Below are 27,053 nucleotides of genomic sequence, written 5' to 3' on the forward strand. Positions count from 1 at the left end.
TTTCAATCCAAGATAATTTTTCTGGACATTGTCAGTAACCATTGTTCAATATAATTAGGAAAGGAGCTCATTTTGTCTTCTGAAACTTCCATAAATATCTTTATAAATGTTGGCAAGTTTTATTAAGAAACACTGTCATATTCTGGAATAAATAAATGGTAGACCAACTGTATAGAAGATCTAATCTGTCAGAATTGTCTCAGAAGTAGAGGGAATGGAAGAGTAATTTACTGGTTTATGTCAACTTTTAAATTGTTCCTAATAAACTTAATAAGTTCCACTCCCAGGTGCTGATTTACATTGCAATTGATGACTCTGACTAGAAAACCAACAAATTGTTTTCATGACTATCGTCTAATATCAAATTCTGTGTATATTTTTTTGCAGTTCCCTAGAAGCTAAGTATTTTTCTTATTCACTGAAACATAAAAATTCTAGCACAAAACAAAATGCATCACTCAAACCATGGATGGAAATGAAGTACCACAAACTCAAAATGTCAGTTCTCAGTGCAAACTTACTCCTTTGACATGATAACTGACTTAGTAGAGAAAAGATGAGGCAGATAATAGCTAAAAATTAATCTGATTTTTAAAGATCTTCATATTGCCTTATATGAGAGTCTCATAATCAAACTGGGAAAATGTGATATAACCTCAACATGGCCATGCACAAAGAATTTTACCAGTGGGAAAGAGGGACACATTAAATAATATATTAATTATATTATATTATATTATATTATATTATATTATATTATATTATATTATATTATATTATATTATATTATATTATATTATATTATATTATATTATATTATATTATATTATATTATATTATATTATATTATATTATATTATATAAAGACACAATAAATAATATAATAACCCAGTATTATATTTAATTCTGGATTGAAGAAATTATTTCAACGAAAAAAAACAACCAAAAAAACCAAAACCAAAACCAAACAACCAACCAAACAAAGAGACTGTGTGTAAAATAGTTGACAAAAAGGTATTCTTAACCAGATCAGTGAACAATGTTAAAATCTGAAATTTGTTTGATAAACTGGAGAATTAGTCTGAAGTCAGTGTAACGAAATTTAAAAGAGAAAAGTAGAGTGAGAATCTGAGAACAAGAACTATTTTATACATCTATGGAATGAAGGATAACTAGCTGGGTATTGCAAAAAAAAAGTTTCAAGAGAGGAGGAACTGAGTAACAGGAGACTGCTAGTTACGGAAACATGAAAACATGTTCCCTCAGAGCTGATCAAGAAGGGTCCTTAAATCAGCACATGCTTCAGCTCTTCTACTTTTAGATCATAGTTAATCAAAGTTCACAACTGGAATATTTAAATTCACTAAAACTAAATTTTATTGATTACTGAAGAGTTTATTCAGTAAGGAAGCTACTACACTAATAAGCACTCTAGGGATAAACAGTGGTTTACTTAAAAAAGATTATCCCTTTGGCTACCAGACTCTCTATATGCAGATTCATACATAAGCCTTAATAGATGTATAATATATATTTAGTCCCTTATGAAAGTGTCACAACACAGTAAGCATTTTAACTGCCAAAAAATTACATTTTTTTCTAATATTTTATTATTTCTGTCAAAGTTAATTATTTAACATTGAGAATAACTTAGAACACTTCTGGAAGCATCATGTTTTCCCCAGGTCCATGAAGAAAAAGTTGAAGAACTTAACTTTCCAAGATATCTGTATGTTATGTGGATATTACACAACTTAATTTCTGATGATAGAGAAAAGTGAATTTGTGGTTGATCCCCATGAGATAGCATGGTTTGAGCATTACTGTCTAGGAGTGCTTCTGCTTACCCTTGGGTTTGGTTTGCACTTAGGCACCTACTCTGCATTTAATATGCTGAAAGCTGGAGCTGCATTTACTGTTTTCAGTGTTTTGAAGTGAAAGGAATAGAATATTTGGTTCAGCATACATATATCACATGATTTTTAAGCATTTCAAATGTCTGGACAACAAAAGCATATGTGCAAAAATACCAAGTTATTTAATTTAATTTAACTTTATTTTTAAAAAAACTTGTGGAAAGCAATGACTATTGATGCAGTGCATTTTATTTAGCAGCTCCACTTGGCACCTAAAGCCATGATTCCGTAGTGTCACAGCACCTTGTGCAGGAAAAACTTTTGAGGACACACTTAGCACAGGATGCTGTCAGCAACGCCCGATGTCAAGGTGCCTAACCCAGCATGCTGCCACTGTGCACTGAAAATCTGATGCATTTTTGTGTGGGTTTTCAAAGTCAGCCCTAGGTAAAACAAGGTTTGTCCCTTGTAATTTCTTCTGCCTTAGTCTATAATATGCTTTTTTTCCCCAGATGTACATAATATATAATCAAATTTAATTAGTTTCGTAGCAAAATCTATGTCTTACATAATTTGTAAACATGAACATCTTGACATAAGCATAAGTTTCAGAGGCCTCTAGGATTTATTATCCTACGTGTTGTTAGGAGAGATAATCTTTTAGCCATCAGTTGGCAAAATGCAACTAATAACCTGTTCAGAATTATCTCTAAAGTTTGACAGTTGAAAAATTGAATAAAAGGTAGCTTTCACTACAGGGAGGAAGTGCTTTAGAGACTGCCTCTTCCCTATACTGACTTTCACGACAGCAAGAGGCTAAGAAAAGACATAAATCAACATATGCAAAAGTTGGTTTGATATACCAGTACAAATGTCCTTTGTCATATTGGATGCTGAAAGCACTACTGTTAGAACACATGGGATGGAAGGAAAGGGTGGCATGGAGAAGAATAGTAAAGGAAGTAGTTTCCAATAATACACATTAATGGGTGGCCTAAATTTTAGGCAGGAGAGAAAAAAATAAAGTCATTTGAAGGCTGCATAATAATATGTTATTTCAGAGAGATAAAACTAAAAAATAGTAACACATACATCTAATAAAGCTTCAGTAGCTTAGTATGCTTTCTACCTGACTTTACTGTATCTTCCTTTATGAATCCAGTAATTGCAAAGATAATGAATACAGTGGCATGGATTCTCACAGCTGACATAAATCCTGGTAATATGTCTGAGGAAAACTAAGTTGTGACTTGGAGACATTCATTCAGACTCTGCATATGAACACCCTCTTAGATAGTTATGGATTGCAGTTTCTTCCCACACCACCCAAGAGAAGTCTCATGTTGCCAAAGTGATAAGCTAAACTGTATTTAACCCATACACTACATGTGTGTGATGTTTCCAGTCATGAAGAAATTCATGCTCAGATTCAAAGTAAGATTCTTGTGAGAATCAAGAATAGGAATTCATTTTCCTTCAGGAAAGAACACTCTTAACTCTGATCCCCTTCCTAAACTGAAAACATGCTCAATTTGGTACCTTTGTTCAAGCAAGCAAAGGAAACAAACCCTGGAGAATGAAAGTAACAAAAAAATAGTGTTGCACTTAATGTGCTTTATAGTCCTTTTCCTCACAGCTTTAATCATTCTTTGCATGAAGCTGATATCACCTGACCCTCTTCTGCTCTAAATCACAGTAAGAACATTCAGGTCAATATGTACAGATCTAAAAGCATCTAGAACGAGTTCATCAGGGTGGGCTGAACAAAACAGTGTTGACTGATCTAATGCACACAATCAATACTATTTTACTGCGTGGCTATTTGCAGTCACAAATAGATGAAGGTTAATGCAGGCATTGCCTTTGAGGATCCCAAGGGTAGAGGCTTAATATCCTGTTTCCCTCAATGACACTACACTTAAAAGCAGTTACAGGAGGGGCATTTCTCTGACAATGTAAGATTCATGTTTATCATGCTCTTTCCTAGAATAATCTCACTCATGCAAGACTGAAAAATGAAACACACATTTTTATGCCGGTAGATAGAAGAAACTGCTCATTTCTTAGAACTCATAATAAATACATTTATTATACATTTGTATAAATACATTTGTTACTTTTCAATAAAATAGCCAATGCTTTTGTAAGAAGTTTTTGGAATACCAACATTTCCAAATTATTCTTTGAAAAATAAAATTACGTTTGACATTATGCATCATCAGCACTAAGTATCAGTCCCAGTAGGCCAGATAACATATTTTCAGATAGTATGCTCCAAGACTAACAGGATTCACCAAGAAATAAACTTTCAGAGTAATTTATTTGTTAATAATTGACTGCATATTAATATGTTGCTATTGTCCCTCCATGTTGCACGCAGCCTTCTATGTTATTTGTAATATCACTTAACAATCTATTTTCTTTTAAATTAAGTATATTTTAAATTTCTTCTTCTGATATTATTCATAAGATTTTAAAATATATAACAAGTTACAGTTTTTCATTTATTCAGCCTTACTTATTTATTCACAGACTACTAAATCTATAACCCAGCATCATATTTCCATTGCTCTTTGTAAGCCACCTAAACAGTGCCCTTGCAGTACTCCAGCAGCTCCCAGACTGAATTACAGCCTTCTATATAATTAGAGGTGTTACATTATGTGAGAAGCAATGCCTAATTGCAAATACACTAAGTGGTTCTCTGAAGCACAGCTTTCTCCTGCATCTCTGATTACTGCAACCATTAAGGGCTTACTAAATTCCCAAAAATGAAGAATTCTACTGTTCATTTGTGATGTCAGGACAGCTCTTCTCTATCTTGTGTCATGAACTCTATGTCCTTGTGTTTAAGATTTAATAAGACAGTTTGCCTGCAAATCTGGATACTATTTCCATGATGCTTATTTCACTAAAACTCAAATGTAGAAAATATACCATGGTGTCTGTTTCTGAAGGTTTTTAATATGTTGAAGATACTATCCTTTTAGCTCAACTGAAATATGGCAGAATATCTACAGAAGACATCACCTTCATACAGATGACAACATGCTGCATCCCAATTCTGTTTCCTAAACAAAATTCAAGAAGCCATACGGTAATAAAGGGCAGAAATTTCTCATGTAATAACTGATAGGAGCAGAGCTTAGGCTGTCAAGGTTTAAAGTGAATGCATGACTAAAAGTACTATTTCTGTTTGCCTGCAGGCAAACCCATCAATTCTCTGTGTCTGTTAGGAATTTACTTTTTGATTTATAAGCCAAAGTTTTTTTCATTTGTATTAGTAGCATAAATTCTTGAATAAGAAAGTAATCATAGTCATTTCAATGTGATCAGAAAGTTGTGAGTATGTTTTCTGTTCCAATGTGGTATAAACAGTGATTAAAAACCATGAAAAAAATAAGATAGATTTACAGCCAGCTACTTCAGCTGTATATTGCCTCAGGTTTCATAGCAAATGAAAAAAGTAAGGAAGAAAATTAAACACCAGGAAAAAAAAAGCAGCAATAATAAGAGAACAGACTATTCTGAAAATTTTCTCATCTCTGATTTTTATTCTGATTAGGGAGTCTTGGATTTAGTGGAAGAAAACATCAGTTGTGTGATATTATGTATCACCTTCTGCAAAAGGAAAAGTACTGAGCTAGGAAAAGGGATGCAGCTCCTGTGCAGTTGTGTGTAAGCTGATGTCATTGGCTTCCTCTTAACAAACTAAAAAAAAAACCCTGAGAAAAGGTTATGTAAGTCTAAGGAATAACTTGCAGGGAGATTGTAACAAAGGCATGGGTCCAAGTCAAGACCATAGTTTAAAAACTCTCATGAAGGTGAATAAAAATAAACAAACATGAGAAAAATGTAAGGTTTAACATATAGTGATAATCTACCAAGGAAAATCTGCCCTAGTCACTAGAGATACCTTTTAAAAGGGAGTTAGCAGTATTTTTAAAATAATGAAGGAGAAGATTTAAAAAAAAAGTGCTGCAGGTTCATGCTCTGGATCATTTGAGAGGGCAAACTTACATCTTTATCTGGTTCTCCCAGCCCACTCGAGGACATGGATTTTTTTCAACATCTATGTGACCAAATTGATTGCAATTACATCAACATAATTCAGAAATGCAGACCTGCATGTGCAGTCTTCCGTCACCAGATGTTTTCTTCCCTATTCCTGAGATTAGTTATTTGACATGGGTTTTTTTCCTTGGAAGAAAATAAGTGAGCAAACAAAAAATAAAGTGATTCAGAGCAAACTGAATCATTGGATCTGCTGTACCTTTGTATTTGTAGCTTTTAAGATTTTTAATATAATTGAGAATGCTACCTAAGTTCTCAATGCCGGCAAAGTTTGCACTATTTTTTGTGAAGTTTAAGTGTGAATTTCAGTCTAAATTATTACTATTATGTACTAGTAATGTGGACACTGGGAATATTCTTTGATGAATGTAAATAATATCCTACCAGACTTAAAAATTATCTCAGTTTAAACATGCCTAAGAATGTTTTGGTTTGGTTTGGTTTGGTGTTTTTTTTTTTTTTTTTTTTTTTTTTTTTTTTTTTTTTTTTTTTTTTTTTTTTTTTTTTTTTTTTTTTTTTTTTTTTTTTTTTTTTTTTTTTTTTTTTTTTTTTTATGGAAGCTAAGTCTTGTCAGGGGAAGAGATGCAGAGCAATACTCAGATTCATTTCATTGCACTGAAACAAAATAGCTTTTTTTCATTAATAAATGTAATCAAAAACATCAGGAAGACACATTTCTGTAAAAAAGGAAGCACTTTGATTAAAAAGAAATATCACACTATGTGTGATCTTACTATGACATAGTAATTGAAAGATTATGTTCCATAAGTATAAATTATTTTTTGCATTCAGTATGTACAATAAATAAGAATCACAATCACAATTTAATGCAAAAGTTAAGTATCAGAAAATAGGTTTATTTTCTGTTTTCTGGACTGTGTCTTGAGGCTTCTGTAGGTTGGTGATAGTAATGGACACATTAAGAAAATGAAAGAATAAAGAAAAAAGTTATTGGAAATCTAGGACAATGTTCAGTCAAGAGAGGTCCTTATGCCTGCAGTTATTTTTGTTATACGCCTGTAGGTTTAAACATATTCATAATACACTGTCAGTGTACTGGAATATTCAAATAGAATAGCAATGCTTTTTTGGCACAGAACTTGTTGAGGTTATGTTAATGCTTTCAGGTGGGAAGAATAATCTTAAGAAGAGTCCTACAACAGAAGACACAATCAAGTTGACCATCACTGTCCTTTTCATCCTTTGTCCTGAAATGAAGGGTGTCCAGGAGTATTCAGAAAAACAACTTAAAATAAAGAATGGCTCTGCAAACTGAGAGGCAAACCAAACCATACCAGACTCTATAAACAATATCTTGCAATCAATGTAAGAAGCAGAGATCAAGGAGAGAAAGACTGTAAACAATTCTTTCAGCCTCTGCAGGAGGGTAAAACCACAAAACCAAAGGAAATGCAAGATGTGCAACATAATTCAATCAGTTTTGTGATGGAGATTATAAAAGTAAAATGTACTGAGGAAACTGATAAAATATTTGTGTCCAAGAAAAATAAACCACTGATATAAAAATAATCATATCATGTAAATAAAAGAGCATCTCTTTTCTGTATACTGATATTAAACATTTAAATAAAATAATTTCTTCCAGAGGCTGTGAAACTTATGAAATTGTAAAGTAAAAGCTGTTTAATGTAGCCAATTAGTAGCATGTTAAATCAAGTGTGCTAACATACATTTCAATTGAATTACATGAGAAGTTACTGGTAATTGGAAATGACTGTGCCATCTAATACCACTCAGGGAGTGCTGAACCGTATGCCTGAAACTGCAGAGACCAGCTTGGAAAAAACTTGTCCTCAAGGGAAGTCTTTGCATGGTCACCATATGCTATGGGCAGTGATGTGGGAACTCAGCCTCCACCAGGTGGTTTCCAGCCATCCATGGCAACATGGTGAGAGGAGATTTCACTCAGTTTTTCCTGACTTTGTTAATCTATTCACTAAATCCATCCTGCTAATTGTCTCTATCCAGGATGTACCTCAGCAGGATGGATCCCAGGCTAGGCAGCTTTGTGCCCAGCCAGCAATAGGAACACTGGAAGGCACGGGGCTTGAATAACTCCTTATTGAGCCTTCAAGATGAGCCACTGGGTTATGTCCCATTCTGCTAACTGTGGCCTGAGGAAACTTGGAGTTTGGCAGGGGTGAAAATAATCCACATGGGGAGGGTTAGTCTTAGCTAAATCAGTATTTTAAATGTTTATAGGTTAACTATAACATTAAACTGCATAGAGCAAAGACAGTAACTAGATACCCTGGTAGTGCCCAGTAACTTGCCTTTTCAATTTTCTTCCAAATCCTGGTCCCTTGCTTTCTTATGCTATAGAATTATCAGTTCACTCCTGGGGTTTACTCTTTGGTAAACTAGTTTTCCCAGAAAGCAGACATGTAAATGATCTGGCACAATTTGCTCCCAGTTACACCAGTACCACTACACTGTTTTTGCCTCCCCATGCTGTCTGCACCACCACCTGAGGCAGTCGGGTCTGTGGGAGCTGTGTTTGTTTTCATGCCACTAAAAATCATACCATTCTGTTAGCCTGTTGCACAGTGTTTTTGTTATTTCCAAAGACTGAAAAAAAGATGCCCCCATCATCCTTCTCAAATCCTCTCTGCCTTGTTACTACTAGAGGGGTGACAGAGAAGACTTTTAGCCAACCCCCCCATACGGACAGCCATAGAGAAAAGACATGCCACATGTCCTGAGGGAAGGCAAGCCACGGGCAGTGTGTGCATGGGGGCTCTGCTGAGGCTTGAGCCCACTCTTGGAGCAACTGGGAATGGGGCTATTAGCAACCTTCAGAATTAGTAACCATAAGAGCCTTATACTGTTTTAAAAACTACAGCAAAGGCCTCCAAAATGCAGTAAAAGCTTTAAGGGATGTGTTAAACACCTCATATAACGTAGTGGTGGACTGAAATGAACAATAAATAGTTAAAACATTCTTTTTATGATGTACAGAAATAGAATGTCAGTCTATCAGAGTATTTGCACTTGATTCTGCTTTGGTATGTTGCAGCATAAACACAGAGAAAAAAAAGAACACAACAGTAAATGGGCTTTCATATGCTGACACAGAGTTGCTTTAACGAAATACTGATCAAAACACCACTAAATTAAAAAGACAAAGTGTGATCTTTTATTTTGCCACAACATTGCTCCCAAAGAGTGCTTTAACACATTTTTTTCAGCACCTCTAATCTTCACCTTGTGTTTCAAAGATATGAAGATTAGCCAGTAAAATTAACTTCTGCTGGAGGCTAGACCCATATAACAAGATGCAAACCAATTTTAAGATGCAGATTTTTCAGGCATTTGGTTTTCTGTAGAATTGTTGTGCTAAAAAAGAAAATTCAGAACGATTTTGAAACTTTTGGGATTAGGTTCCCCCCTCACATACTGAACAGCAATGCAAAGTAGGAGGAATGCTGCTGGAGCTCCCAGCTATGTGAGATTTTAACTGATTCCCAAATACTACCCTAAGCACATCTTTAATTGTTCAGTGAGTACGCTTAAAATTAATAATGTGTTTGGCAGCTTTCTGAAGTAATGCTTAAATCTTTTTATTCTCAAAATATTTTTAAGAACTAATCCAAAAATTACACAGATCATAAAACTGTAAAGGTTAGAAAAGAGGAATGTTGATCCTGAACTAACACAGGTATCTTTATGCCATTATGCGCAAAAATGGATCTAATGACTTGACCACACAAGCAAATTATGTGGATATAACACATTGTAAACATCAGTTGCTCTGTATAAATTACTTATGTGTATATCCAGCTGCAAATGTGATACAGACTTTTCAGAGGCGCAGAGTCCTTTGCACACTTTTGAAGTCTCAGGCACTTCAAAATAAATAAAATCATGTGAGCCTTCGCAGCAGTCCTGCTTGCTTACCTTAAAACTGTTCTTGCATGTGTCTCAAGTGTCATTTAAATATCCATAACAAAGGAGACTGAACAAATTATAGGTGTTATCCTTAATACTGTGCTGTACACAGTCATTGTTTTTCCATGGGACGTCTACCTTAAGACAGTTTTTCTAGGCAAATTTCCTGATCAGGCTTATGAAAACTGCCCACATGATAAGTGTCAAAACTTGTTTAATTGACCCTATAGCAAATCTACAGTTTCCCCTTTATACGCTAAATCTGCTGTCTTGTCAAAGAACAAAATGATATTTCCTTAACATAATTTGCCCCTGATATTTTTTACCAATTTATTATCCTCTAGGTATTAATAAATTGACTGCTAATAATGTGTTCCAGTACATTTCTTGGAATCAAGGCTTGGCTGACCTGACAATTTTCTGGATCATCTTCTTCTTAAAAATAGGTGTAACACCTGCCCACACCCACTGTTTCTTTACCTTACATAGCCTCTGTAAGTTTCTGAAAAAAAATCACTAATAGTTCATACACAGATTCAGTTAGTCCTTTGAACACACTACAGTGAATCTCATCATAGTATTTCCATTAAATTCATTTAGCCAAATACTGGTTATCCAATTCTTTTATTGCATAGCCCCTGGTTAAAACTGATTTTTTTAAATAGCTGGTCAACTAGACACTTTTGCTGAACTAAAAAAAGTCTTTATATCATCTGCCATCTAATCTCCTTTCCTGCTAACTAACAGCAGTATCAAAAATCAGAGGAAGTCAGTCTAATGACAACCTTCTCTGTTACCTTTTATGTTGTTATGTGCTTTAGCCTTTCTGACATCTTGATATATGACTCTGCTCTTCTTTTCTACTTATTTCCAGTCATGGGGTTTTGATTCCACATTTTGTACAATTCCTCTTCACTTTTCAGGATGTCAAAGAAACTTGATGCTGCCATATTATTCCTTTGTTCAACTTCTTCTGCTTCAGGAGAATTTTCTGTTCTACCTTAAGAACAGTGAATGCAGGTTTTTCTGCACTTCTATTGTCCCTCAAATTTCTTTCCAAGATATCCTACTTACTAGGTCTCTGAGCTCACTGAAGTCTGTACTTTGTGAAATCCATTATCCTACTTCTACTGCTCACAGTTCTTCCTTTTAACAATTACTATTTTGTGACAACTAAATTTTTAACCAATATCTCTCTTAGTGCAAATCAAATCTAATGTAACCACTTCCCTCTTTACTTTTTCAGTCTTGTGGGTGGACCCTGCCAGCAGCTAAGTATTCACATAGTCACTGTCTCACTCCCCTACCATTTTCCCCTATCAGGATGAAGGAGAGAGCAAAAGTGAAAAAGCCTCACGGGTTGACATAATTGAGGTGTAATAAGGGGGGAAGAATGGAGGGGAAAAAAACTCCCGAGTTATGCAAAGGCAATTACTTTCCATCTTCCATAAGCAGTTCAGGCAGATTCCAAGCAACAGTTGCTTTGGAAGAAAAAACCTCCCCAGTTTTTATTTCAGAGCATGATGTTATACGAGACAATATCTGTTTGGCCAGTTTGTGTCAGCTGTCTCAGATGTATTCCTTTACAACTTCTTGTCCACCTCAAGTCTATTAATTCCAAAGGTAGAACAGGAAAAAGAGAATACTGTGAGGCTGTACAAACACTGTTCAGTAACAGCCAAAAGATTGATGTATTTTAGCAGCAAATCCAAAACACAGAACAACCGTATGGGATCCTATGGAGGAAGTTAACTCCATCCCAGACAGGCACAGGACAGTGTTTTGAAATACGTAAACGTTCTCAGTGTTGTCAAGAACTTTGTAAAACAATTATCTCCTCACATATTATTATGCTAACAGATACTGAAATAATAAATTTTTTCACTAACATAGAACCTAGAATCATAGAAAGGCTTGGGTTGAAAGTGATCATATCATAGAACAATAGAGTGGTTTGGACCTTTAGGATCATCTAGTTGCAAACACCCCACCTTGGGCAGGGATCACGTCCACTGGATCAGACTGCTCAGGACCCCATCCAACCCGGCCTTGAACATTTCTAGGGATGGGACATCCACAGCTACTCTGGGCAACCTTTTCAGGTACCTCACTACCCTCTGAGTATAGAACTTCTTCCTAACATCTAAACTAAATCTCTCCTCTTTTAGTTGAAAACTTTCCCACTTGTCCTATCACTTTGTGCATGCAAAAAGTTGTGCTCTCTCTTTTTTATAACCCCCCTCTAAGTACTGGAAGGTCACAATGAGGTGTCCCTAGAGTCTTCTCTTCTCCAGTCTGAACAACCCTAGATCTCTCAGTCTGTCTTCATAGAAGAGGTGCTACAACCCCAGGATCATCTCTGTGGTCCTCCTCTCGACCTGCTCTAATAGGTCCTAGACATTCTAATTTCTAGTGCTCCAGAGCAGTAATTAGGACTCCAGGTGAGATCTTATGAGGTCAGAGTGGAGGGGGACAATGAAGATAGGGAGGAAAGCAGGATTATCTTAGGTGCTCAAAAAAGCCTCTCATAATATTCTAGAGAAATAGTTTGCACTACATTCATGAAAAGACACAATCTAAGATCTTTTTTTGTCTTTAAAGTTCCCTCAGAACTTTCCACATGTCTCTCTCTTATCCCTATCTTGTCTGTAGAACAAGCATTTATGAGAAATTGTTCAGAAGCTCAGAGGTGGAAGTGCATATAAATGCCAGAGGTCATGGAACGTCTTCCAAAATCTTTTGAAATACTGTCAGAGGGACACAGTAGACCATGACTACCAGTAACACTTACATAGTTTAGCAGCTTGCAGTTGAGAGTAGTAACAAAACAGGATTCTCTTCTCAAAAAATAATATTTCTATCACTTCGGCTAAGAGCAGTTATATAAAACTTCAAATTACTTCTATGTAGCATGGATGTTCAGATCTAAAATACTGCTGGCTTTCTCAGTCTGAGATCCCAACCTCGAATTTTCATCTGAAGTTTTCAGGCCAGACTAGGCATGAAAAAGTCCTGCTCAATTATGTCTGATTTCACTGTTGATCTCAGAGCTAGTCTATCTGCATTTTAGCTACAGCAAAACTCAGTCCTATTTCCTCATGCAACTGGAAAATAAATTCTATAGTACTTTTATGAGAAGTGAAGTTTATGGAGCAGAAATCCATGTGGGCATGGTAGCCCTAACAATCTGTAAAGCTCCCTAAGCTTAATTGATTTGGAAAAAAAAAGTGGATGTTTCTTCAAGTTTATACAAATTCCATGACAAAAGACACTTGGGAATAGGAGAAGGACATTATCAATGCCCTCCCAAAGAGCCAAGGAAGAAGTTCTGTCTTGTCAGAACTTGGCTTTCACCCTTGACAGAAAAATCAATGAGAAACCAATTTTGTTGCTCTGAAATTATTAGTTATTTCAACTGATTGCTGCAAATTAAAAAGTCACAAAAAATGAGGCCATAACCAAGCAATAAAGCATAAGGATTTAAAATTGAAATAGCACTCAATTAAAAACAAAACAAACAAAAAATTATTCATAATAGTAATAGTAGTGGGAGCATTAATAAGCACTTCACAGATCACTGCACCAGTCTTTTTATCAGTAGACTTAGTCAATTACATATGTAAGATTTTATTGTGCATTTCATTATAATTTTGATAAACATTGTAAAGTGGCACTATTAGATACAATTCAGGTTATTATAATTTTACTGATAAAAGTTGTATTGGTTAAAAATTTAAAGTGAAATCCCATTTACCTGTAAAGTGCTGAAAGTGGCCGCTTGTTGCCAGGTTTTGGTCTGTATGGTTTTGGTTCTCCTGCCATGTTGATATCTGAAAGCAAACATTTGATATCAGTAAGTCAAACTTCTGGAAGTTAGAGTGAGTTTGCAAAGGCAGCTTCAAGCTTCAAGCACTGAAAATGAGTAATAAATAGTGAAAATGGACAGGGTACCTAAAACACCTGTCTAGTTTTTACCTCTTCTGTACTGATACTGTAATACTTTCCTAAAAATTCTTACTGTAATACATGAGGATTTTAGGCAAGATATCTGTAATTGTTGATGGAGAGAAGTGGCATTTTTAAACACACAAGTTTCCACTCATTAAAGGGAAGCTAGTAGTGTATTTCTATTACAGAAGAATATTTGAATGGTAAACCTAGAGGTTGAAACAAACCATCATCTCAAGTCAAATTCTGCTGTAGAGGACTGCAATGGTTCTGAAGAGTTCCCTTTTAGAGTCTAGAGAAACACACACAGATTTTTAACTGCTTCTTCACTGTCCACTTAGAAAGAAACTCTTCAAAAGCAAATAAGAGAGTATCTATTTCCTACCCCAAATGCATCTTTCTTTGGAGAAAAAGATGATCTGGTTTTGAAAATGCTTTATCTTAGGCACATAATTCTTATTCTCAATAAGATCAGAAATCTTTTGAACACTTTTAAAAAGTTTACTCATATTATACCTGTATATTCATCTTTTAAATGTAAAAAAAAGTCAAGCTTATATAGGCATTACTCATGTTTGTTCTCAAACTTATCTCATCATTTGAATCATACTCAAAGACATACCAGGAAATACATGTCTTTCATTATGATTGCTATAAGAGTTACACATGGAGAAAGAAGCAGAGACCCTTCTGTGGAGGATACCCTCTTGAGCTTAGGAAGCTATCTTCATAAACACAGACAACTTATATTAAATGCTTCTCCACTCTGATTGAATGTTGGAAAGTTGACATTACAGCAAATCACATGGATAAAGTGAACCTTCTGATTAGGGGACAAATTTCATGCAATTTGAGGAATGATGCAGCTAAATCTCTTCTCAGCTTCACTAATACAAAAAAAGAGTAACAGTCAACAAAATCACGGGAGTTATTCCACTGTAAAATTGCTGTGACAAAACATCATATCCCATTAAACATGGAATCACATGGTGATCAAGACTTTCAAGGAAATACATGTTATTGGTAAAGTCTATGTTTCACCTGAAACTGAGTGCAGTGGAGGGAAAAGTAGAAAGCTGAGGTGCAGAATGAGGAAGAAACACTGTTCAGTGCACTCATGCTAAAAGCTCAAATATTTTTATTTATTATTCTTGACCTCAAAAGATGCAGTAAAAGCGCGAGATTTATTGACTGGATACTTTTATTTCACACAAAGTGAATAAAAAAAATCAATCTGACTGTTCTTATCAGTCAGAAATATTGAAAATTTATGTCTTTTAGATTTTTTTAATAGAAAATATTTTTCCATTGGAAATTTCATGCTTCAATCATCTAAAAGAACTTAAAAGAATTTTAAACTTATTTTCCATGTAAATTTGAGACCTTGAGTTCAGCTAACATTTATTTAAAATTATAAAAGGACTGGAAATTAAATGCTTTTATCTAGAACTATATCATATAAAATATTTTAGTAAAATTTTCCATATGTAAAACATCTTGGAATTAAATCTGATTTCAGTGTCTTTTGTAAGACCTGTATTACTATTAAATAATATTTTTTTGTAAAATATTTAATTTCTTGTTTTAACTAACTCTGAAATTAGATGAACACTAGAGACAGTTTTCATACTCCCTTGAAATATTTTTCTGCCATTAATTTTAAGCAAGTACTTTATTAAATATGTATTTTGTCTTTAATTTTTGTTAAAAATTCAGCTATGATGCCCTTACTCCAAGAAATATAAATCCTACAATATTAAATCAAAAAAAGTAAACACCAAGCATTTCTAAAAGCCACTTAAGAATTTTGATAGCGGTGTCACATTTCCATTGGCTCCTGAAAATAACAGAATTGGAACAAAATTTTTATCCTATGACCTTTATGATAATTAGACCTTTTCACACCATTTTAATATGCCAGCTTTAAGGTCATTGACTGCATTGACTTTCACCATCTCCTACTACAACTAGGACAGATTTTAGGGTAGAAAGTAGAATTATAATCTCTTCTTGGGAAACACCTGAGGCTGTGATATCATCTTCACAATACCATAATATTCACAATTTTTTCATGTCTCTCATCTGCTACTGTTTCAGAGCTATATCCTTAGTCACTATTCTTAGGTGTATGAACATTAACAGGTTTCTCAAAAAGTTTTTCATATCCTTCTGGGAAAGATCAATACTGTCTTGATGATTATTCTTATAGACCTACATTTGCAGCTCTAAAAAACCCACTTTTAAAAAAGAAGGTGAGTTGTATAGAAGGCTAAAGGGTGTTTATTTTCTGTTCTCTTTATTCAATCAAAAATGTCAAAAAGGTAACATTGAAAAAACACAGTGGCAAGGCTGTTCAGAATCAGTTAAGATTCCCTCACACTTCAATAAATTTCTAAACGTGGCAGCAAAAAACAGTGAACTACTTTATACAGCTAGTAATAGCCAGAAATTCTCTTTAACACAGGAAATAGTTCATAAAAAAGCTGTGCACATGGGGCTTTTCTGTTAGTATGAAAGTGATTGAATAGCTCTGCAATTCCCTAAGCACTTTGTAGCGAGGTAAGAATGGATGTAGGAAATACTTTGAAAAGTTAGAACAGATTTTCACCCCATTATTTTTCAGCATTATCTACTCCAGCCTCAATTTTCTAACTTAGATTAGAAGTGAACTTGTCAACATTTTTCAAGATAGATTATTTCTATTCCAACTGGAAATCTTGTGAGATAACTTGTTCTCTTCCTTCATCCATCATTAGTTTCACAGCAGACATTTACATCTATTAGATCATAAACTGTGTTCCAAATAAATTTGTTGGCTGCAGCACAGAGATTTACCTGTGCTAATGATTCCACCCCATGGAATGCAGAAATGTTAACTTAGATACCGTGCTTGTACATGACTGTGTACTACCAGACAACTTGACAAGGGACACAGACATTCCCATTGCTTCTGCAGAGGCATGGATTTGATGGATTGGGCACCTGATGGATAAGGAACTGAATGATGGTCACACACAAAAAGTTGTATTAAATAGGTAGATTTTCTAAGTGGAGACCACTGATGAGTGGCATTACTCAGGGTTCCATATTGGGACTGGTGCTGTTTAATATCTTTGGTGACACAGATGGTGGCATTGAGTGCACACTCAGGAAGTTTGCAAAGACGCTAAGCTGTGTGGTACAGATGACACACTGGAGGGAAATGATGGCATCTAGAGGGATCTTAATAGGCACGAGAACCTCATGTGAGGACGTGTAAACCTCAGGCCAAGTGCAAGGTCCTGCACCTGGGCCTGGGTAATCCCAAGCATGAATACAGGCTGGGCAAAGAATGGACTGAGAACAGGATATGGGGCTGTTGGTGGATGAGAAGCTTTATACAACCTGGCAATGTGCTCTTGAAGCCCAAAAAGCTAACCTTATCCTGGGCTACATCAAAGGCATCATGGCCAGAAGGTTGAGGGAGGTGATTCTGCCCCTCCACTCTTCTCTAATGAGACCTCACCTGTAATACTGTGTCCAGCTTTGGGATCTGCAACAAAAGGATGTGGACCTGTTTAAGAAAGTCCAGAGGAGGGCCAACAAGATGATCAGAGGGTTGAAACACCTCTCCTATGAAGACAGGATGAAAGAGTTGGAGTTGTTCAACCTGGAGCAGAGAAGTCTTCAGAGATGCCTTATAGTGACCTTCCAATACTTGCAGGGAGCCTACAAGAAAGCTGGAGAGGGACTTTTTACTGGAGCATGAGGTGATGGGACGAGTTATAATGGCTTCAAACTGAAAGAGAGTAGGTTTAGATTAGATATTGGGAAGGAATTCTTTACTATGAGGATGGTGAGGCATTGCAATAGGTTGCCCAGAGAAGCTGTGGCTGCCCCATCCCTGGAAGTGTTCAAGGGCAGGTTGGATGGGTCTTGGAGCAACCTGGTCTAGTGGAAGGTGTCCCTGCCCATGGCAGGGGGGGCTTCAACTAGATGATCCTTAGGGTCCATTCCAGCTGAAACCTTGCTATGATATTCTATGATAGTATGATTCTATGTGCGAATGGAGCAGCCGAGTGACTTTCACATTATTTTCTCTGTTGTATACTATAAATGTTCACTTAGACAGCTACTTTAAGGTAAAATCATTGCTGAAATTCAAAATACAAAGGAAACACTATGAATAGAAAAGTGACTATGCAGAGAATAGCACATTGTAATGCAGTAGCCTGGTCACTCTGAGCTTTCAGAATCCAAATAAATTACTTTATTAAAAGAAATGAATTTTAAGTTCTATATTTTCCTGTTCTCATAGCTGATGTTAGGTAAAATACGAGACTAGATTTCATTCCAAGTTGTGTGTCATCAGCAGAACATATCTAATTTTAAGCATGGTATTTTTATTTGTAATTATACTGAAAAGTTCTAAGCAGTTAATGACAAAAAAAAAAAAATAATTTTAAAAAGAGCATGAATACCATTATAGAGAGCAATGATTGTATTCAATGCCTACATAAATTTGTCTGAAAGAGCAACTCCACACAGCATGATCTACCTTTCAGCTATCACTCTTTCCTACAATTGACTGCCTGTCTCCTTTGGGCAGTCAAGTAATGACCAGGGAGACTCTGATGCATGAGCATCCCATTTTTGGAGAAGCAGTATCATCTAGCCATGGTGCTTTGCTCACAGATTCCCCAGCAAAGCAACCTGAGAATCTGGTCCTGAAGAAAACAGCTGACTTTAAACAGGCTTTTCAAGTGCAAGCAATGATACCTGAAGAGCATTCATACTCTACAAATATTTCGGTATTTCTTACTACCTGCCCTTCAGATTTTTTTAAAAGGGTTATTTAAAAGAAAAAAAAACAATCCCCAAACCAATCAATTGTTATGGTCCACAAAAACAAATGCCATAAACAAGAAGCTTCAATAAGCACTAGTTCAGCTCATGAAAACTGGGACTTAGAGGCTTTCTGCTGCAAATGCAGAGGCTGTGTCTCAGGTTATATCTAACCTATAAAATTAAATAGACTAGGCACTAGTACTCAGTTGCCCCTTATATTAAATTGTTAAATTGTTTCCTGAAATGGCTTTTTCCCCAGTTTACAAGTACTCTCTCATGTAATTTCTAGATACAGATAGACAATGGACATGACTCAGAGACCACTGCTGACTGGCATTTCACCCAGTGAGAAATAATGGATCCAAGTACTTATAATTAGGTATTAATGATGTGACTTCTGAGTGTGGGCTCCATGTCAGAAAGACTGGAAACTGAGACCTGGAGCCAAGGAAACTCCAAATACCTCTATTGGCTCAAAAACTCATTATCTAAGACATGTTTTATCAGATGTTCTTCCACACATTCTTGTGAATGGTTACGGAATCTGAGACATTCCTTTAAAAATTCTACACTTGCATGACTTAAAATTTTGAATGAACAGGGATGCCATTGTTTACTTCCAAACCAGCATTGTTCTTGACCAACATTTAATGGTAAATTAAATTAACATAGAGAGATAGAATTGACGCAATGAATGTACAATCTATATATAGAGAAAGATATGAATAGAGAGAAATCAGGACACATTTTCTACTCTTTCAAATAACACAACGTATATGGGATAGAAAAGAAAGACCAAGAGGTAGATGCAATTTAGAGAAAGCCTCTAGTCATATGATTTATAGCATAACTGAACACCAGCAAAGCTAAAGCTAATCTATCTTTTTTTTATACTCTTCCATCTACTAGTCTTATAAATCTCCCTGTTGCCTGCTAAAGGAATTTAAATGAAGTCATACAACATTTTTTACATCATGGACTTCCTTTATTCTTTATATGTTCCATTGATTACATGTCATCTACTCCCTTTTCCCCATCTCTAACAGGTGAAAAAAGCAGAGAGAAAAGGACAGCTCTCAGTTCTTTTCCATTCTGTGCCCAAATTGCACAGCTGTAAAGATGAAATTTCCCAGAAAATTGAACACAAACTCAAATTAACTTTCAAGGCTAGTAAAATATTAAACGAAGGTCTGGGTCACACATTTTCATTTTCCATAATGGTATTAAAAATAATTTTCTTGTGGGGCTCTCAGCTGCATTTGGATTTTCTCTTAGCATTGAAGTAATTGGAAGCCTTTTTTTGTACAAAGATGACAGCTATTGTTAATGCTTCATACAGAAAGGGCTGCTTGTTGAATAGTATATGAAATAGCTTTGTTCAACCATTTCTTCTTTCATTAAATACTGCTAAAATGAAATGAGGTTATAGGATTATATAAGCTATCACTCTTAACACCATTCAGTAACAAAAGTGTCAGGCATCATCTTGCAGGAAAGTTTTTTTCTGTTCCACAGGGAATTGGATTGGAGTGAGGACAGGCGACAGCTGAAAAGGGAAATCCTGTGCTGTCCATATACCCCTCACAAACCATTCAGGGTCCTGGAGAGAGCAGTCAGCTGCAGAATGGATGTTAGTGTACTTCACAGCTGCGGTGGAACATTGTTCTACCTTTGTTTTTATCTGTTTGCTGCCATTCCTGCACCTCCCACCCCAAGTAACAATAAAGTCACTGGGCAGAACTTCCTGGTCCCACTGGTTGTACAACTGGCAGCGGTCCGTGTCCATGCCCAGTGGAGAGGTATCACTTCTGCCTGGGGAAAGGGACAATGCTTATTTGTGTCCTCTGATCAACTTCCCATGGGCTCCACTTTGACTGCAGAATCAGTGGCCAAGACCTCACAAACTGCTTCTCTTCTGGTGCTTGAATCCCTGTAGATCAATTACTGTGATATGGCAGGAATCATGCTGGGGTACTGGGCTCCAGGGGAAGGAACATCACAGAGAGTAGGGTACGTTTTGTAAAGGGATTCCTATGGGAGGGAGGGAAGCGTTCTTTCTGGCAATCCTGTCCTCTTCTCCTCCTCAGCACTGGGCTTGAGGGTTCCTTTACAGGAAGTTCCACACTGTTGTTTTGCAAATGCAAGAGATTCACACTCAGTTACAAGGGCCACAGCCACTTATCTGCAGACCAGCTCTGGAGGAACTGTGTTGCAGTTTGGGTGTTAACTGTGGAAACCCCCGGTCTGGTTTATGCCATGGTAGCCTTGAAGCTGACTGTCACACGTGCACTTCACCCCACCAGAGCCAAACTGTAGATGCAGGTAAGCATAATCTTCCTGTAAGAATATCCTTTTAATTTAATGAAGTTTTCAGCTTCTATTTCCAACCCAGAGAACAAGATTTCTACATACCAAGTACCTGTTTAACACACGGACTAGCAAATTCTGCACATACAGAAGATTAACATTGCCGTGAGGATACAAGAAAGCAATGGAAAAGTACATCCAAAACTTTCTGCTATCTTCAGGAAAAAAGAATCTGTTTTAATTATAAGATTATCCAGCAACAACAACAAAAAAAAATTAAGGAGGGACTCTCATAATATCCTAACCCCTGCTCACACTCTACCTTCTCATTGTTGCTGTTAATAGGAAACAAAACTGGGCCTTGACTTTCAGCTTTTTTTTTCCAAACAGTGAGGTGTGCAAGGATCGCCTTTGCTTTCTCTTGATCACGGTAAAGATGCTGTTTACAAATAGGAAACAGAGCATCTGTTGTCTTTCAGATCAAGCATAGTTATTACAAGGCAGCTGAAAAAACCTCTCTGTTGCTTTTCTCTGATAACAAAAGATAGTTATTACCATGAGACTCAGACAAAGCTTCATGTTGACTAGATGTCTGAGTTTCTCAGCATTGCAATTAGCCCCAAGCTGCAACATTAAACACTGTAGTGCAGATAGAGTATGAAAGTCCCTCATACACTTCTCAGATTTCAATATGATTTACTTTAGGGAACATGCCCTGAACCTGGGTAATTTTCAACTTGTCCTCAAATCACATTTTTTCCTCTCTCTTTTCTAATGCTTCCTCTGCCCCACAGCCTTTTATCTAACTCTTCTACTAATGTTAGCTTCATGGTCCTAGCAATAGTTTTTCATGACAATTGAAATATGTAGTATATGAAAGAGTTCACAATCCCCATTGTCCCAGTCCTTTTGTCTTTCTCACTATTTTTCCTGAATATGGTCAACTTTATTAATTCAAATAGAAAGAAAAATTTTTTTTTTCTAAAATAACCATCACAATAGCATCGTTTTACAAGAAATTACCAAGATTATTTTGTCTGCACTCGTTAACTATTTCTTGGACATTCCAACTAAGTTTGCTTACATTTCAAGGGTATTTTCTCATAAATCTGAAAAGCTAATGTAGCCAAGGTTCTCTGGGTATCACAAGCAGAATGGCTTCCACAGAAATGCTTTGGAATGCACATGTTATTCTGCATGTTCTAGCCTGGGGCCTTTCCTGGTTTGCATAGGAGGTCTCAGCAGCCCCAGGGGCGGGAGGTAGGGGCAGTAGGTGATGGTTTGGGGCAGAAAATGTGGATGGAGGCTTTCAAGGTACTGTTATGTGTGAGGGCAGTGTGTGCCTTTTGAAAGGCTTATTGGGGTTTGTTGGCATTATAGTCACCACTGAGGGGTGACTTTTGACACCTTGATCTTTGCTGTTAAAACATTCAAGAGTACATCTGACCTTGAGGGTATTCCCACAGGCTTTTATCCAGGCTGACAACTGATCAGAGAGGAATCATGCTGCGGATTTCACTGAGCCTGGAGCAATGACATCCACTGATCACATGAAGCTAGTGGGGAGACAGAAATGGATCTCTGCAGCCCCAAAAGCACTTCCACCACTTTCCAATAATATTCCTCTCCAAAACAGGTCTGATTTTATCTTTATTCTTTGACCTGAATTTTTCCCTCTAATTTTCTCTGTTCTTTTCTTAGATGTTCTAAGCTTTCATTTTGGTCCCACCTCACTTGAATAAGCCCACTGCCCCAAAACAACTAGTCCTAACTACTTCCAGTTGTTCTATATACCCTCTTTCTGCCTATGGTCCAGGTTTTCTGGATTAGGGGATCAATAGAGGTGGATCTTTTCAAGATCCAAATTCACTTTGGAATTACTTAGCACAAGTCTTCTAAACTTTCCTTTGAGGTACAGTAATTTTTTCACTGCCAAGTTTATGAAAACTTGTGTCCCAAATTATGGACTCATAGAGGTGGTACATCCACAGCTTCTCTGGTATAGAGCCTTACCACTCTCACTGTGAAAAAGAATTTCCTTATATCCAATATATTCCATAATAGGGTTCTGAAAAGTTTTGTCGTTGTAACACAAGCATTGTAAATTATATGATTTGACATCCACAGAAGTATCTTATGTGTTATCATGTAAAAACTATAAATATTCCCTTAATACTATTAAAGTGTTAGTATTATAAAATAACATAGCAGTGATATGCCCTGTGATACACACTATCCTAAAGCCTACCATTTTTGTTAAAATGTCAGGGTTACATTAAATAAAAGGGCAGCAGAAGTGGAGATAATTCATTGATACTTGGCATATGGAAGAAAATACTGTTGTGGAGGTAACATACAAAAGAAAGCTATGACAAATCCAATATTTCCATTTTAGCAATGCCTAGGTTCTAACCATGTTCTCTCTTTCACTGCTGGTGCGTGAAGTTGCTCAGTGGATTCAGTTTGACAACCAAACTGCAACAACATAGAAGCCTTTCGCAAAAGCAAGAACATTTAATAATTGGAAATACTGACAAGCTTCAAAACAAATGATATACAGCATTGTTTTATTTGTATCTCTTTGGCATTTCCGCATGGAAATATAAAAAAGTTGACAGGAGTAGAGAAAATGCAATATCTTGACAGACTGATAGTTCAAAACTGGTAGTTTTCTGCCTCCAGCTACCCCAGATGCTTTGGAAGTAGACACAAGAACCTCAAACTAGTTAGAAACAAGATTATTTTCCTTCTATTCTCTTATCATCTCAGCATGATCCTCCTTTTAAAATGCTTAGTAGTTTAGGATTACTTTAAATCCTAAAGCATGATGTTTTATCTTTCCTCCCATACCGATTTTGATAGTACCTAACTGGTACTAGCTGGAACCTGAAATTACGACAATTTCAAATAACCTTGCTGACTACATAAATGTCCTACTACTCTGGTCCTCTTGCTGATAAATCACATAGGTGTAATTTTTTAATGAAAAAATACATTTCTTAAAAAAAGTGAGCAACGTTTTGGCCTTATGATCCCCTTACCCTTCATTGCCTCAAACCCTTTTTCAACCACTATTCATTTCACTCATGACTAATAACCAAAATCATAGAAGTCATATAAAAACTCCTTTCTTTAGACATGCAACATCACTCTTTTCCCGGCAATTAATTGGACCTCTGCTGTTTACTTTTGTAAATTTACATTTGGTCTTGCATGTAGATATACTTTATATGCTGCTTCAGAGGTTTTCTCACAAATGGTTTAAGGTGTACTACATATTATCAATGACAAATTTGCACATATAATGAATCAATAACAGGAAAAAATGTTACTAAAAACTAAAAAGGTTACTAAAACTCATATTAGGAAATAAAGTAATTATTTTGAAACTCATAAAATCAAGTCCAAATATTACCAAAATGACCATATGACATATTTCAGTTAAATTTTAAAGAAGCAAATTAATACATGCATATTAATACACAGTGCAAGTCAAGCTCTCATTGAACATTCACCACCCTCTTACATTAACTGGACTCACTTTCTTCTATACTTCCCAGTTACAATTTCTGTCTATGTTACCTTTGCCATACAAACTACTGATTTCTGTTAGCCACTAAGAAAATGTGTCATTTTGTCTCAGAAATCAAAGGAACCAAGAGCTTCTCCACTCTGAGTTAATTATTTCCCCTAGAAATCTGTTGGACCACAAGCTTTCCAATTTCTTGAGCAAGCTACACATATGTTTGTAGAAAGACTTTGGAAGCTGATCTCTACTGCAGTTAGATATGAAATATAGAGAGCTAGACAAGACAACAAACACCAATTGAACATTCACTTTGTCAAAGGTTTTTTGGGTTTATATCAGATTCCTGGAAGGAGTTCAAAATATTTTTACACTGAATCTCATTGGAAGCCATAGTGTTTTTTCTCCAATTTTATCATGAAGTTAAAACAGACACAACCCCCAAACTCCCCAGATTAAAATTTCCACCCTTCAAGCACTTACCCGAGGTTCCTTTTTCCTTTTACTTTTTGTATGTGTATACTTGTGTGTGAAAATATTTACAATAGAAGCATGTGTTTTCAACTGGAACAATTTTTTGTTAAGTTTTGCAAATCATCTTTATCACACAGTTTCTGAAAAGAGAAGACTGCAAAGGAACACTAAAGAATATTGAATTCCTTAATCCAGAGTTAAATGATTGCTGTTGAAGTGGATGCTGGAGCCAATTGCTTTAATATAGCAAACAAAACACTTTTTCGTCTCAGAAATGTCATATCTGACACTTATCTATCATTAAAGGAAGACTAGTGCCAAGGACCAAACTTAAACCTCAGCACCTGCAGCTTTTAGAATGGATAGATTCTTTTTTTTCCTCCCCTATGTAATGAGACATTCTGGTGGCTGTTCAAATGGAACAGCTCTCTAAGCTCACCTGGAAACATTAATCTTCTGGACATACTGCATAAACCACTAATCTCATGCCTGTCATTTAAAATGAGGAAGGGAGTACAAGGCGACATGAAAGATGCAGGCAGATTTTTAAAGCCTTAGCACTGCTATTTTAATTCAAGAATAAATAAGATCCCTAAATCTTACGCTGCAAAACCCAAAAATGTCCAGAGAAAAACAATGGGCTGAATGATCCCTCTGAATAAAAATTAATGTGATTCAACATATTGTTTCAGCATATTGTCTCCTAATCTTTCACTCCTCATGTTCAGCTCCTTATCACACACTGCTGTTAGTATCATGACATACTCTTTTTTGCTTGGAAGCAGAGCCAAAGATACAACTAAGCCTTAAAAATATTTGTGCTGGCCTGATGTACATTGACCCAACAGTCTACAGCCACCTGTGCAAACCTGTTCTCTGCTGTAACCTCAGCCTTACAAGCCTTTCCCATGATGAGTGATTCTTCTTATGAATCTTATAAGCAGTTATAATTCCATAATTTTTTAAAAAAAATTAATCTATTTTCCAAGTATTTAGGTCAGAATGGAAAAGCAGTGCACTTGTAACAAAGTAGAAGACTTTAGACGACAGTTTAAGCTCTCAGTGTTAGTGTAACCTTCTATTCAAGTCAATCAGATTTAGGTTACTTTTCACCATTCAGTCATATGTTGTATAAATCGAACCACTAGTCCTTTTTGTTTGTTTGTTTGTTTTTTTAAACTCAGGGAAGTAGAGTCTTAGTAATCTCTAGTAAGAAAGAAGAAGGTTTTTATCTTTTACATTTGTCTCTTGCTCATTCATATGACCACTGTCAACCCAAGCTGCTCTATTTTGAGGAAAAGCAAAAAGTACATCCAGTAACACAGCCTCCTAGGGATTCAGTATGTCGTGGTCTGTAATGGAGGTGTTCCAAAAGCGACAGTGGGAAATTCCATCTGATTCAGCAAGGTTTGCAGCTGTATTTATGAAAAGAAATGTTATACATGGCATGGCTGTGTGCTTGAGTACATGGCATGGTGTTATCTGTACTGTCCAGTCAGTTCGCTCTAAGCAGGATTGCATTGCTGTCTTACCAGCAGCTGCCCCCCATTCCTAGTTCATTCTCCTTTCATACAGTGATCCACAAAGACATTAAAATAACATTGGGAAACAATAAATTGTAGTACATTTCATTCAGTATTTCATTCTATGCCATTCACTAGGATACTGAGTTACTACCATAAAGACTCCAGGATAAATAATGACAATTAGTCCTTTCTGCGGGCACATTGTATTCTTTATTTTGGTTTTATACCCCAGAAGCCTTTTTTTATTTCCTCTCTCTCTCCCATTTTAAAGAGCTCTAAGGGCTGATCTTATTAGAAAAAAATCATGATCCAGAACATGGAAATACTTCTCAGCTTCATCTCATATAAGTGGATTCTGGCCAAGATCAAGTATCAGCTACCCACCAGAAACATAGTGCTCACTTCAAGTTATTCCCAAGTTCTGATGTGGGAGGGATGCAACACTCTTTGGAGTGGATTCATGTTTTCTTTCAGCACAGTAGAAGCTGTTTGAACTGTTGTTCTGTTTGCAGTAACACAGAAAGATCCATATTTACCTTACATACATTCAAATACTTAGTTCAGTATTTGATACCTCCCTTGAAAACAGTGCTCAAACCTGTTGTA

The 27,053-nt window shown here is 36.1% G+C and overlaps 1 protein-coding gene across 1 annotated transcript in view; it reads right to left on the reverse strand.

Annotated features, from left to right (window-relative positions):
- The window catches only part of RALYL (RALY RNA binding protein like), a 209,441-nt gene that overhangs the window by 63,449 nt on the left and 118,939 nt on the right, over positions 1–27,053 (reverse strand). The window contains exon 3 of the mRNA XM_027889099.1: positions 13,594–13,669. Within this exon, the coding sequence (XP_027744900.1) occupies positions 13,594–13,669 (76 nt within the window). The remainder of the gene's footprint in view (positions 1–13,593; positions 13,670–27,053) is intronic.

This window comes from Empidonax traillii, unplaced genomic scaffold, assembly GCF_003031625.1.
Source record: "Empidonax traillii isolate 1590-97213 ecotype Southwest subspecies unplaced genomic scaffold, ASM303162v1 scaffold253:size710434, whole genome shotgun sequence".
Lineage (NCBI taxonomy): Eukaryota > Metazoa > Chordata > Aves > Passeriformes > Tyrannidae > Empidonax > Empidonax traillii.